Raw genomic sequence first — 13,294 nt, 5'->3', positions numbered from 1 at the left:
AATTCTCACTGTTCGTTTCTGAAGGTGCAAATAAAAGTTGCCGTGGCGACCACCTACCACGACCTGGATGACCTGTTCAGGCTCCATCCCGTCCACTGGGAACCCGTTCACCTCCATGATCCGGTCGCCTGCGTGGAGCAAACCTGCAAACACACGGAAATACAAATAAAAATCAAAGCTGGGTCATTTCACATTTCCTTTCAAGCTTCAGAGTGTTTCTTTGAACCTTCTGTCTTTACATTAAGCAACAGAAATGTACCTACAAACATTTCAAAGGTCATTTTTAATACAGGTTTTGAAGGTGAATAATTCCAGTTCAGTTTCAAGTGGGACATAGTTCTGCCGTCTCAATCCACGAACACGTCAAGTCAAACCCAATCATTCACAGAAAGACAAACTTCCTCTCACCGCTTCGATCAGCCAGACCGCCGTGAATCACCCGGGCGATAAAAATCTCTCCTGTGATCTCGTTTCTCTTTATAGTTGCTCCCTGAAACAGAAAAAAAAAAGAATGAACACCTGACGTGCTCAGACTCCTGAAGACGAATGAAAAACAGGGAGGTAGCGATGACGGGATGGAAACTCTGTGGAGTGAAATGTGAAGAAGATCACACGGATGAAATGAAAGCTCCTGAGATGAAGCTCCAGATGAAGATGGAAGAAGTGCAGTAAAAGTAGAGTACCACTGTGAGTGTTTGGAGGTGAGCCGCTCTGAAAGGACCCAACAAGTCCACTTTTGTTGGCATCTCTCACGTCGTCTTCTTCCTCTTCTTCTTCTTCTTCCGCCGGGTCGAGCGACCTCCTCTGGCCTCCTTGGACTCGTCCAGCAGCCCGTTGGTCAGCGGATGGTCGCCGTGGCTCTGCTGCTTCTTCTTCTGAGGCAAAGGGGTGTTTTTGGTTCTCAGGGTTGCCCGAGGAGATCCACGGCAGGAGGCCGAGAGGCAGGTGGTGGGCCGGGAGGTGGAGGGAGCGTCCATGGAGCTGCTGAGCGAGCTGGAGGACGAGGAGGAGGAGGAGGAGGAGGAGGAGAAGGAAGGCGGCGAGAAGAGGGAACATCTGGACTGGTGGATCAAGGACGGACGGTGCCCTCCGGTCTTTGGGCTTTTCTTGGACTCGGCGGGTTTCAGGGTGTTGACCTCTGTCCTGGTCTCGGCCAGCAGCATCTGCAGCCGGTCCACCACCTGCGTGAGGAGCACCAGCGCCTGCGAGTTGTCCTGCACCGTCTCCGACATGCGCTCGGTCGCCGCCGCCATCCTCTCACCCAGCAGCTTGATGTCCTTGGTGCTGCTCTCCATGGAGCTGGCGGCCAGCTGCACCGTGGTCCTCAGCTCGTCCAGGCTCTCCTGCTTGGCCAGCTCCACGGGGGGAACCTCCAGGACGCGATGGGGCCGCATGGGGCTGGGCGGCGCCGTGCGGATGCAAGGGCTTTGGGTCCGAAGCCTCTGCGGCAGGCCCGGCGCGAGGTAGCCGCAGTAGGGCACCGTGAGGCATGGAGGGGACATGGTCCAACGGCGGGCGGTGGGAAGAGGAGATGGAGCGCCGGCGATCCGTCCTGGTTGGTCCTCGTCTGCGCTGTCGAGCTCTTCGACGACGTTGTCTCCGAGGAGAAAACAGACACGATTAGTCCATGAAAGTAGACGGATGGATGGATGGATGATGGATGAAGGGGACGAGTGAAGACGATGTTTTATATCCCAGAAATTCACATTCAGTTCTTGTATTCAGCTTCATTTAACTGCACCAAATGTGAAATTTAAACACTGAATGTCGAAGCATAGAGAGATTTATATGTCCAGGTCGGATTATAGCCAACTTCAGAGCAGCTGGATTCAATTTTTAAACTAAAACTTCAATTTCAAATGTATTTTTTTATTGCAGTTGTTCAATTTAAACAATACAAACTCAAACTATGCCTTCAAATTCAAAAATAAGCAACTCTTGGACAACGTTGTCTCCAAGGACATTGTTAATCCATGAAAGTCGATGATGGATGAAGAGTTGTGACGCAATGACGAGTGATGAGCAGGACCTCGTTTCCCAGAAGCATCTATGAGGCTGTTTTCAGTGTTTTTTAACTGCCTTTACTTTTAAGCTTCTATCTTGGCCTTTATAAGGAGAACCATACCTCCACTACCTTTATCAGAACAGACTCCAGATCTGCCGTCATTGGATATGAAAATACTTCAGCCTTGGTATCACAGAAAAAGTTCTGGCTCTAATCAGATTCAACAGCCAAAAGGTCCAGGACTTTCTGTTGTAGTGAAAATGAACCCACAGCGAGGAAAAGCCGTGTATTCAGAAACCCTTCTCGGGGAAACGAGGTCCAGGTGTTTCCTTACCGATCAGCACCGAGCTGTAAACTGAAGGAGCTGATCGGTTCAAGCTTTGCTCCCACAGCAGGTTGGTGTAACAGAGCCTGCAGTGGTTTGTCGGCTGAGGCGTTGGAGGGGTCGGCTGGACCGCCGCCGGCCGGCACGGCAGCTCAGTCGGCGGGTAGCTGCCTCTCCGGACGCGACACCGTGACGAGTCCTTCGGGTTCTCGGCGACTCGGTGAAGCCCCTGCATGGTGAAACGCCTCAGGGCGTCCCAGTGGCTGCGCCTCCCCGCTCTGGAGCTCCGTGCACAGGGAGAGGAGGCGGCGGGAGGCCGGTGGTGGTCGGTCAGCTGGAGGACAACACAGGCTCAACTCATTCATATTACAAAGAATAAAAAATTACCAAGTAACTGAATATCTCATGGAGTCCAGTTAAATCTGTCATTTAAAAGGGATATGAACATAAATGTGTAAATCCACCTCGAGCGGGTTTTTCTTAAAAACTGAGTGAACGAGCAAGAAAGAGACGAGTCAAGGAGGCAACAAAGACATTTATGACTCCTCTGAAGGAGGGATCAACCCCTTCGAGAGAGCTCAAGATCAGATTCTTCCGGGCGACAGTCGAGTCCATTCTCCTGTACGGTAGTGAATGCTGGTCCCTCAACACATCTCTGGAGAAGTCTCTTGATGGTACATATACCAGGATGCTCCGGGCTGCTCAAGACATCAGCTGGAGGGACCATGTTTCTAACATCACGCTCTGTGGTGACCTGCCACGCATCACAGATCGTATCACCTGGAGGACACTTGGCATTACTTGGCATAGGGAGCTTCCCAACAGCCAGCTCGTTCTTTAGGAGCTATCCCACGGCTGGTGGAAGCCGGGAAGACCTGCCACCACCTTCCTGGACACCCTAAAGGGGGACACTGGTGGGACCACCTCAGCCGAGCTCTCCGCATGTATGACCAACAGGATGGATTGGAACCAAAGACGTGAAGCTCGGCTGAGGCCACCATGATGATGATGATGAAGGAGTTACAAGAAAGAGACCAGATAGGGAGGCCACCAAGACACGTATGGGTTCTCTGTAGGAGTTACCCGAAAAAGACGAGTAAGGGGGAGGCCATCAAGAAACCTATGACTCCTCTGTAGGAGTTACAAGAAGGAAACTAGTGTGGGAGGCCATCAAGACATTTATGGCTTCTTCCAAAGAGATATAAGAAAGAGACAAGTGACAGAAGCCATCATGACATCTATGACTCCTTTGAAGGAGTTACAAGGAAGAAACTAGTGAAGGAGGCAACCAAGACATCTGTAACTCCCCTGAAGGAGTTACCCGAAAAAGACCAGTGAGGGAGGCCACCAAGACGTCTTTGATTCATTGAAGGTGTTACAAGAAAGACACGAGTAAAGGATGCCACCAAGACATTTATGATTCCTCTGAAGGAGTTACTGAAACGAGAAGAGTGAAGGAGGCCTCTGAGACACCTATGATTCCTCTGAAGATGCTTCAAGCTTCAGCGACTGAGATGGAAACCTCCACGTCCACGTTGCTAACATAACAGCAGCATGTGAGGCATCCTGCAGACGGTAAATTAGCATCAGATGTCTCCCGTTTCTCTTCCAGCGGTTTGAAATTCATCTGCAGCATCGACAGGCAATTACACAAATGAGAGATTATAAAATTCAAACATCTGCTCTCCGTCAGCTGCAAAGCCCACATATTAAAAACATCCATCTGCTTACACAGCACCGCAGCTCCTCCACGGTCCAGCTCGTGTCCTGAAATATACGGACGACATCGGAGGCAAACAAACTATTAAAATGTGATACAGTAATGAGATTAGAGGCAGCTTAAAGGGCCAGTCCGCCCAAATCACAAAGCACATGCTGCTGTTTCTCTTCATGATTTGGTTTTAGATGCATCCACACAATTACAGTGAAGTTATAAAGAAAGGAAGCGTTTCCAGATTCGACTATATGGCCAAAAGTATGTGGACACCTCTGGATTGTATGTGGGTCACATTAAAACTTTTGGATTTAAGCTGCAGTGGAACAGAAACAAACTATTAAATGTTCTGCTGCAGCCCGGTTTGAACACAACAGTGACAAAGATACACAAAGACCCACAAAACATTTTCATTTCACTGTTTTCTTCCAAAGAAATCATCTGAATATCGACCACAGTCGCCTCAAACCTGCTTAATAAGGAACAACCAGAGATCTTCATAAAAAAAGGTGAAAATTTTGTAAAAAAAAAGAAAAACACTGTAACGCTCAAAAACTATAAAAGCTGCGAAATAGCAGCAAATATTTGATAATAATGAATTAAAAAAGATTTTTAGCTGATTTAATTACAGTAAAATTGTGTAACTTTATGGAAACATAATTGTAAAATCAATAATAGACTATTTCAAAAAAAAATTTCTACGTGGACATTATTTACAGTTTTGTCCTGTTTTTTCTTTTTATAGTTAGATTTAAATGAATTCTTTATTCTGTGATTTTTACGAGATTATTTTCTGTAATTATATTAAAAAAAAGGCAAATTTGTAAAATAACAGTTTAAACATTATTTACCATTTTCTATCTTTAATAGATGTCAAATGCAGTCAAGTCAAAATATAAATTAAGGCTATTTTTCATGATTTAATTCATATTAGTTTTTTTTTAAGGGAAAATCTGCAAAAAACATACAAACTGTTTTCTCAATCCATAATATTCATAATTAAAAAAAAATAATAATTAAATGTTTGTTAAATGCAATTTGCTGATTTCAATATAGTAAAAACTGCAATTTTTTAAGTTAAAATGTAAATTAAAGCTAATTTCCATGATTTAATTCTAAAAAGTTGTAATAAAAAAAAGAAAATCTGTCAAAAAAACCCCAAAACAATCTATTTTCTAAATCCATAATACACATCGTTGTTGTTTTTATAAGTAAATTTTTTTTAGATAATTATATATTTTGCTGATTTCAAGTCAAAGTGTGAATGATTGCTTTTTAATGTCATTTTATATTCATTGATTGTCTGTAAATTAACAAAAAGTAGAGAAAGTCTGTAAAACAACCTTCAACCAGACCATTATATCACGTCGAGGAGTTCTTTGAAACCCACCAGAGGCTGCTTGTTCTTCACCAGACAGACGATCCGAGTCGCCTCCTCGTCGTCCGGCAGCTCGTCGGGCATCGGAGGCAGAACCGGCTCATAGTCCTTCTGGGCCACCGAGTCGTGGGCCGACAGGAGAGCCTAGAATCATCAGAGCAGACATGAAGGTTACAGAGGTCAGCGGAGGAATAAAACACAACTTTAGAGTAAAAACATCACATTTAATGTTTTGGTCTGTGTGTTTTATGCAATAACATCCAGTTAATTACCATGTTTGTGCCTCAATATCTGACTTTTTGTTACGTTTGTGGGTTAATATCCAGATCTTTGATCCATTTGTGCGTTAACATGTAATGTTGTTTTTGCTTTTGTGCATAAACATCCAGATTCTTCATGTTTTCATGTATTAATGTCCAGATTTTTGATGCATTTCTGGATTAATATCTGTGTTTCTGATGCATTTGTGCGCTAATAACCAGGATTTTGATGCTTTTTTGCATTAATGTAGAGAATTTTTATGACTTTTTGCAATAATATCCAGATTTTGTACAGTTTTGTAAGTTAATGTTAATGTTTTGGATATTTTTGTGAATTAATATCCTGATTTTTGATGGTTTTGTAAGTTTTTATCGATGTTTTGGTGACATTTTATAATTAATATACACATTTTTTAACTTTAATGCAATAATATCCTGACTTTTTAAAAAACTTTTGTGCATTTATATCTGGATTTTTGTTACATTTATGGAGTAATATCTTTATTTCTGATGCATTTGTGCAATAATAACCAGGCTTTTGATACTTTTGTGAATTATTATCAAGACTTTTTTATATTTTCATGCAACAACATCCTGATTTTCTACTGTTTTGTATGTTTTTATCCATGTTTTATGAATTAATAAACACATTTTTTATCTGTTTGTGTATTAATATCCAATTTTTGTGCATTAATATTCATATTCTTCACCCTTTTATGCATTAATGTCCAGATTTATTTACTTCTATGCAATAATATTCAGATTTTTTGGAAATACTTTTGTGAATTTATATCCAGATTTTGTGTAGAACTATTCAAATGTTTGCTGCTTCTGTGAATGAATATCTTGTTTATTCCTTTTCTAAACTGCCTCCACGTGTCTGTCTGTATCAGACGCTGTCCAGGTGAGTCTTACCTGCAGGTGAGGCTGCCGCAGCAGGCGGTAAAGTTCTTTGGCGTCTTCAGAGCAGCCTGACAGCGATCGGATGTCTATCAGCAGCTACACAAACAAACAAACAAACAAACAACTCAACAAACGTTTCAACCTGACGATGGAGAATTTATCGTCGCTGAACGAACCTGCAGAGAAAGTCCTGATGCGTAGTCCAGAGCCGGAGCTGGAGAGTCTCTGAGGAACCTCTGGAGACACTCGTACACCTGGAAACACCGACAGCTTCACAGAAACATCCACCCTCACATGTCTACAGCTCACAGTCTGCAGTGATGTCATGCACACTTCTGGGCAGCAATATCCACCTTTATGAAGCTTTTTTGCATTACTATTTGCTACTTTTGTCTCTTTACATGCAGCTAATTGATGCTTTTGCATGTTAATAATCAGCTTTTTGACAGTTTTGTGCATTATTATTCAGGTTTATGAGCCTTTTGTGTGTCAACATGCAGGTCTTTGACTAATTTGAGCAGTAATGTTCACTCCATTGAAACTTTTTTGTGATAATATTTATGTTTTTGAGACTTTTATATGTTTTTATATCCAGTTTTTTAACTTGTGTGCCTTAATGTCCAAATCTTTGGCACTTGTGTGCATCAGTATCCAGGATTTTGATGCATTGTGCGTTTAATCAGCGCTATTAATACTTTAGTCTTTAAAAATTCAGATTTTTTGACAATTTTGTTTGTTATTATCCAACTTTTTAAAACTTTTCTCTGTTAAAATCCAAAATTTTGGTACTATTTGCAATAACATCCAAGTTTTTAATGCGTTTGTGCATTAATGTCTGGATTTTTGATACTTTTCTGCAATAATATCCAAATTGTTGATGCTTTTGTGCATTAATATTGAGATTTTTCACACTTTTGTCCTCCAATATCAAAATATTTGACACTTTTGTGGCTAAATATCCAGATTTTTAAATTCTTTTGTGCAATAATATCCTAATTGTTGATGCTTTTGTGCTCTAATATTGATATTTTTAATACTTTTGTGCAATAATGTCAAGTTTCTGGCACTTTTGTGTCTTGATGTCCAGGTTTATCATACTTCAGTCTTTAAAAATTCTGATTTTTGACAATTTAGTTTGTTATTATCCAAGTGTTTAATGCTTTTCTGTGTTCATATCCAGGTTTTTGCCACTTTTGTAGATGAACATCCAGCTTTTTAATGCAGTTGTACAATAATATCTGGATTTTCCAAACTTTTCTGCATTGATATCCAGGTTATGAATAGTCCAGTGTGTAAATATTTAGGTTTTAGACAACTTCATGTGTTCACACTCAAGTTTCTGACACTCTGGTGCCTCAATATGCAGGTTAAGAGGACAGTTTTGTGTTAATATCCAGATTTTTGATGCTTTTGTGCATTAATATCTATATTTCTGATAAGTTGGAGCATCAATATCCAGATTTTTTAAAACCTTTGTGCAATAACATCGATGTTTTTGAGGCTTTTATGCTCTAATATTGACATTTTTTAAACTTTTGTCCTCTAATATAAAGAATTTTTGACACTATTGTGCAATAATATCAACACTTTTTATGCTTTTGTGCTCTAATATTGACCTTTCTGATACATTTGTGTAATAATGTCAAAGTTCTTGGGACTGTTGTGCGTTAATATCCAGATCTTTGATGCTTCTGTAGATTAAAATCCATGTTTTTGATCCTGAATCGAATCACCAGCGGCTGGTTTTTGCAGACCTTGAGCAGCGACTGCAGCCAGGGAGCGTTGAGCAGACTGTGGAGGACCTCGGCTCCGTCGATGTCGTGGCCCACCGATTGCCTCACCTCCTCGATGACGTCTGTCAGGATCTGACGAAGGCCTGCAGCACAAAGCCACACACTGAGATGGGAGCGTGAATCGGAGCGTCTGCGTGGTGCATTATGGGTACTGACCGTGTTCTCCGAGCTCACAGTGAGGACTCAGCACCTGAGCCTCCACCGCCTGCCTCATGGTGGCGCTGACCCGGACCTGGAGCACATCAGCTGGAGGTTAGAAACACTGACAGTCTGATCAGTGAAGCTTCATGTCATCGATTCACTTCACTGCAGTGACGTTTGATTTGTTTCTAACAGCACCGTCATTAACTTATTTATAGCTTCCAGCTCCTATTTTACATTTTTTAAGTGTTTTATTGTGTTTGTGTGAACGTCTTTTGCACTATTATAGTGAAGTTTTACATAATAATACATTCATTTTTTGCATTTCTGGCTCGGTGTGATTTTATGTGGGTTTATATCGAGCTTTTTTGCACTTTCTTTTCATTACTGTCCAGATTTTTCATTTTTTCGTGTATTAACATCAAGATTTATGATGATTTTCTGCATTTACATCCAGATTTTTGAGGCTTTTGGGCAATAAAATCCACAAGTTTGATCATTTTGTGCATTAATATCCAGGTTTATGACAGTTTTAAATATTAATATCCAAATTTGAATGCATGAATATCCGAGTTTTGCTAATTTTGTGCAATAATATCCACATTTTTAATGCTTTTGTGCATTAATATCAGGAATGTTGATACGTTTGTACATTCCTATACATATATTGGAGACTTTTAAGCAATAAAATCCAGAATTTTGAGAATTTTGTGCACTTTTTTGACAGTTTTAAACATTATTATCCACATTTTTCACACTTTAATGCATATAATAAAAACTAAAAATAATAATATCCACATTTTCTTTGCTTTTGTGCATTTATATCCAGAGTTTTGATACGTTTATGCATTCCTGTACATACATTTGAGACTTTTGGGCAATACAATCCTGAATTTTGATAATTTTGTGAATTATTATTCAGATTCTGATGCTTTTATGCATAAATATCCACGTTTTTGACAGTTTTAAACATTAATATGCACATTTTTTACGCTTTTAATGCATTAACAACCGGAGTTTTAACAATTTTATGCAATAATATCGAGATTTTCTTTGCATTTCTGAGTTAATATCCAGATTTTTAATGTTTTTGTGCATTAATGTCCATGTTTTGATAATTCTGTGCATTAATAACCAGAGTTTTGATTCATTTGTGCATTCCTATATGCATATATGAGACTTTTGGGCAATAAAACTCTAATTTTGTGCAATAGTATCCACATTTTTTATGCTTTTGTGCATAAATATGCAGATTTTTGATTGACATTTATGCATGAATATCGAGATTTTTTATAACTTTGTGCAAGAATATCCAGATTTTCTATGCATTTATTCATTCCTATCCAGATTTTTGAGACTTTTGGGCAGAAATATTCAAAGTTTTGCTCATTTTGTGCAGTAATATTCATGTTATCACACTGTTCTAAGGTAATAATCGAGGTTTTTATGCTTTTGTTCAATAATAATCAGCCTTTTGATACTTTTATTCATCCACATGCAGCTTTTTGACGCCTTAGTAAGCTAATATCCACATTATTGACACTCTTGAGCATTAACATCTGGATGTTAAATGGTCTTGTGCGTAATTTCCAGGCTTTTTAAACACACAGCTGCAAGTTACTCCGCTCACGAGAACATCAGTCATCTCGACGGCAGCAAAGGCTTTAAATGCAGAATTAATCTCATCTGCTGGTTTGTAGAATATTAGGAGGTGGAAGATGAATTTAAGGATCTTCAAGGACATTTAAGGACTTAGTTGTCACTGTTTAAGGATCCGTTTGTTACCAGCAGGTTACAGTTTAGCTGCTCTCCATGATTGTTCCCAAAGAAAATCCTGGTTTTCTGTCGTTTTCAATCAAACACTTAAAGACCTAAAACGACTTTTCTGCAGCTTTACGGAACAAGATTAGCTGAAAACTGCAGCGTCAGCTTTAGTGGATTTCACAAATTTGCAGTTAATGAAGTTCACAGCTGACGAGCAGCGAACCCGAGCGTCTCTGAGCCAGAACCAGGTCGGAGGCGGAGAGTCCCGGCTGCACCAGTGTGAACGGGGTCAGGGGTTAATGGAGCGCTTCACGGCAGCTCGTAAAAGCAGCGCTGATGTAAATACAGAGATGTGCAGATTATAATCTCCTGCTGCACCAAACTCAACACAGGCACAGAAACTCCGGCCGCGGTTTCAGCCTTCGTCTGGTCAGCGTGAAGAAAGAAATCCATCTGGAGAAACGCCAGAGTGTAAAGAATAAAGCAGCTCCTCAGGGGGAGGTTCCTGTAGTTAACGGAGAGGATGATCCGTGTGGCCTCTTAAGAAACCAGCCCGTCTGCGTCTTACCTGAACACCTGAAGCCTCGCGGGTCCCTCAGGTCGTCGCCCGGCGGCTCCTGCAGGTCCGAGCTCCGCTGCAGCTGCAGACAAAAAAACGCAAACCTGCTGATGTACACGAGCTGGACTCTGGAGACCGGACGGAGCGCTGAGCTTTCATCGAGCTCCGGGGAACAAGAGAGGAGAGAGAGGGCTGTAATCTCCCCCGATCCCACTTAATCCCGGGCAAGTGAGCCGCCTGCCTCTGGCCACCGGAAGCCGGTTCCTCCCTCACCGGCTGGCTGGTTGCCGCGGAGCTGCCAAATCTTCTTAACTCTTTCAGCTTTCAGCGGCACGCAGGAGAGGAGGGCCGAGCGAAGGGGAGGACGTGGAGGTGACACCTGGAGAGAGGCGAACAGGCATCAAGTTCCTCAACGACGAGTCAGGAAGGAGAAGAAGAATTAGACGAGAAGAAAACAGCTTAATAGAAACATCTGGAGTTCAAGGACAGCAGAAAAACTTCCTAAAACCAGGAGAGTCAGGAGCCAACGTAATCTCCAGATTGGTTCCCAGAGAACTTGGACCAAATCTGCCCTCCCTCCCCCTGGAAACAAAGTCCTAAGATGCTTTATTGTCCCCAAAACACTGAGATTATCTGCCGGCTCTTGACACGAAAAAGCTTAAAGCTCCGAACGCAGAAGCTCGATTCTCCTCCGACGCGCAAAAAAGAGCAACGACCTGCTGGATCTGTTGACGGACCACCTGCCTCGAGTGGAAAAACTCCTCCTGACCTGTAATTAAACAGAGAAATCAGTCAAAACGCCTGAAAAGTCCAGTTTGAAACACAGTTAAAGTGAAAACAAACACCTCAATCAGCTGATGTGCTTTAACTCCATCAGCTTAGACAGTTTGAAGTGAACATTTCTGTGTGAATATTCAGATTTTTTAAACTTTTGCACGTCAATATCCAGATTATTCACACTTCAGTGCATCATTATTGACATTTCTGACAGTTTTGGACATTAACATCCAGATTATTTAAGTCTTTTGTGGAAGTTTTTAAACCAGTTTTGAGTTAAAATCCAATGTTGTGACACATTTGAGCATTAATATCTATCATTTTTTAAAAACTTTTGTGCATTAATAGGCTTTTGTTTTAAACATCTTTGTAAGTTAATATCCTGGTTGTTGAAATTTTGTGCATTAATATCCAGATTTGTGTTTCTTTTGTGGATAATAATCAGGTTTTTGAAACTCTTTTACGTTAATATCCAGTTTTGTGACACATTTGTCCAATAACATCCAGGTTTTTGAAAGTTCTGGACATGAATTTCCACATTTCTGTTTCTTTTGTGGAATATTAACAAAGTTTTTGATGCTCTCTTATGTTAATATCCAGTTTTGTGACACTTGTGTGCATTAATATCTACATTTCTGACAGTTCTGGACATTCATATGCAGATTTTTGTTTCTTTTTAGGAGCAATAACCAAGTTTCTGATCGTGTTTTTAGTTAATATCTAATTTTGCAACACATTTCTCCAATAATATCCAGCTTGTTGACATTTTTGGACTTGAATATCCAGATTTCTGTTTCTTTTGTGGAGTAATAAGCAGGTTTCTGACACTGTTTTGAGTTAAAATTCTATGTTGTGACACTTTTGAGCATTAATATCTATCATTTTGAAACTTTTGTGCGTTAATATCAACATTTTTGACAGTTTAGGACATTAATATGCAGATTTTTGCTTCTTTTATGCAGTAATAAGAAGGTTTCTGCTCGTGTTTAATGTTAATATCTGATTTTGTGACATATTTGTCCAATAATATCCAGCTTGTTGACAGTTTTGGACATGAATATCCATGATTTTTGTTTTTTTGTGGAATAATAACCAAGCTTTTGATACTCTTTTATGTTTATATCCCATTTTGTGACACATTTGTGCCTGAACATCCAGGTTTTTAACAGTTTTAAGTGTTAATATCGAGGTTATTGACACTTTTGGTCATTTTTATCCATATTTCTAACCCATTTGTGCATCAATATGTAGATTTTTGTAACTGTTGATGATTAAAATCCACATTTTGGACCATTTTAAGTGTTAGAATCCAGGTTATATCTACTTTTGTGCATTGATATCCAGGTTTTTTCAACTTCTGAGCATTAAAAACAAGGTTTTTGACGCCTTTGTAAGTTAACATCTGGATCATTGATGCTTTCGTTCAACACTATCCAGGTTTAGAGCATTAACATGAAGGTTATTGACGTTTCAGCAGATTTTTAATGCATTTTTTGCCACTTTGGTCGATTAAAAATCAGGTTCTTGACACCGTTTCCAGATAATATCCACGTTTTTGAGACACAGTCAGCTAATAAACAACAATTTAACGAGGCTACACATCTGATGGAGCCTCTTACTGTTTAAAGAGGAACCATGACGAAGACCTATGATGCGTTTAATGACCTCTGGCCGG

At 40.4% G+C, this 13,294-nt stretch overlaps 1 protein-coding gene across 1 annotated transcript in view; it reads right to left on the bottom strand.

Annotated features, from left to right (window-relative positions):
- The window catches only part of mpp4b (MAGUK p55 scaffold protein 4b), a 20,424-nt gene extending 11,832 nt beyond the window's left edge, over window positions 1-8,592 (bottom strand). Inside the window, exons 1-7 of the mRNA XM_008285661.1 lie at window positions 8,535-8,592; window positions 8,340-8,461; window positions 6,762-6,839; window positions 6,598-6,681; window positions 5,435-5,566; window positions 409-490; window positions 61-143 (exon numbers count right to left, since the gene is read on the bottom strand). Of these exons, the coding sequence (XP_008283883.1) occupies window positions 61-143; window positions 409-490; window positions 5,435-5,566; window positions 6,598-6,681; window positions 6,762-6,839; window positions 8,340-8,461; window positions 8,535-8,592 (639 nt within the window). The remainder of the gene's footprint in view (window positions 1-60; window positions 144-408; window positions 491-5,434; window positions 5,567-6,597; window positions 6,682-6,761; window positions 6,840-8,339; window positions 8,462-8,534) is intronic.
- Window positions 8,593-13,294: the final 4,702 nt, after the last annotated feature.

This window comes from Stegastes partitus, unplaced genomic scaffold, assembly GCF_000690725.1.
Source record: "Stegastes partitus isolate 25-593 unplaced genomic scaffold, Stegastes_partitus-1.0.2 Scaffold412, whole genome shotgun sequence".
NCBI lineage: Eukaryota > Metazoa > Chordata > Actinopteri > Pomacentridae > Stegastes > Stegastes partitus.
Note: the sequence above shows the minus strand (reverse complement) of the source record. Positions and strands in the feature narration are given on the sequence as shown.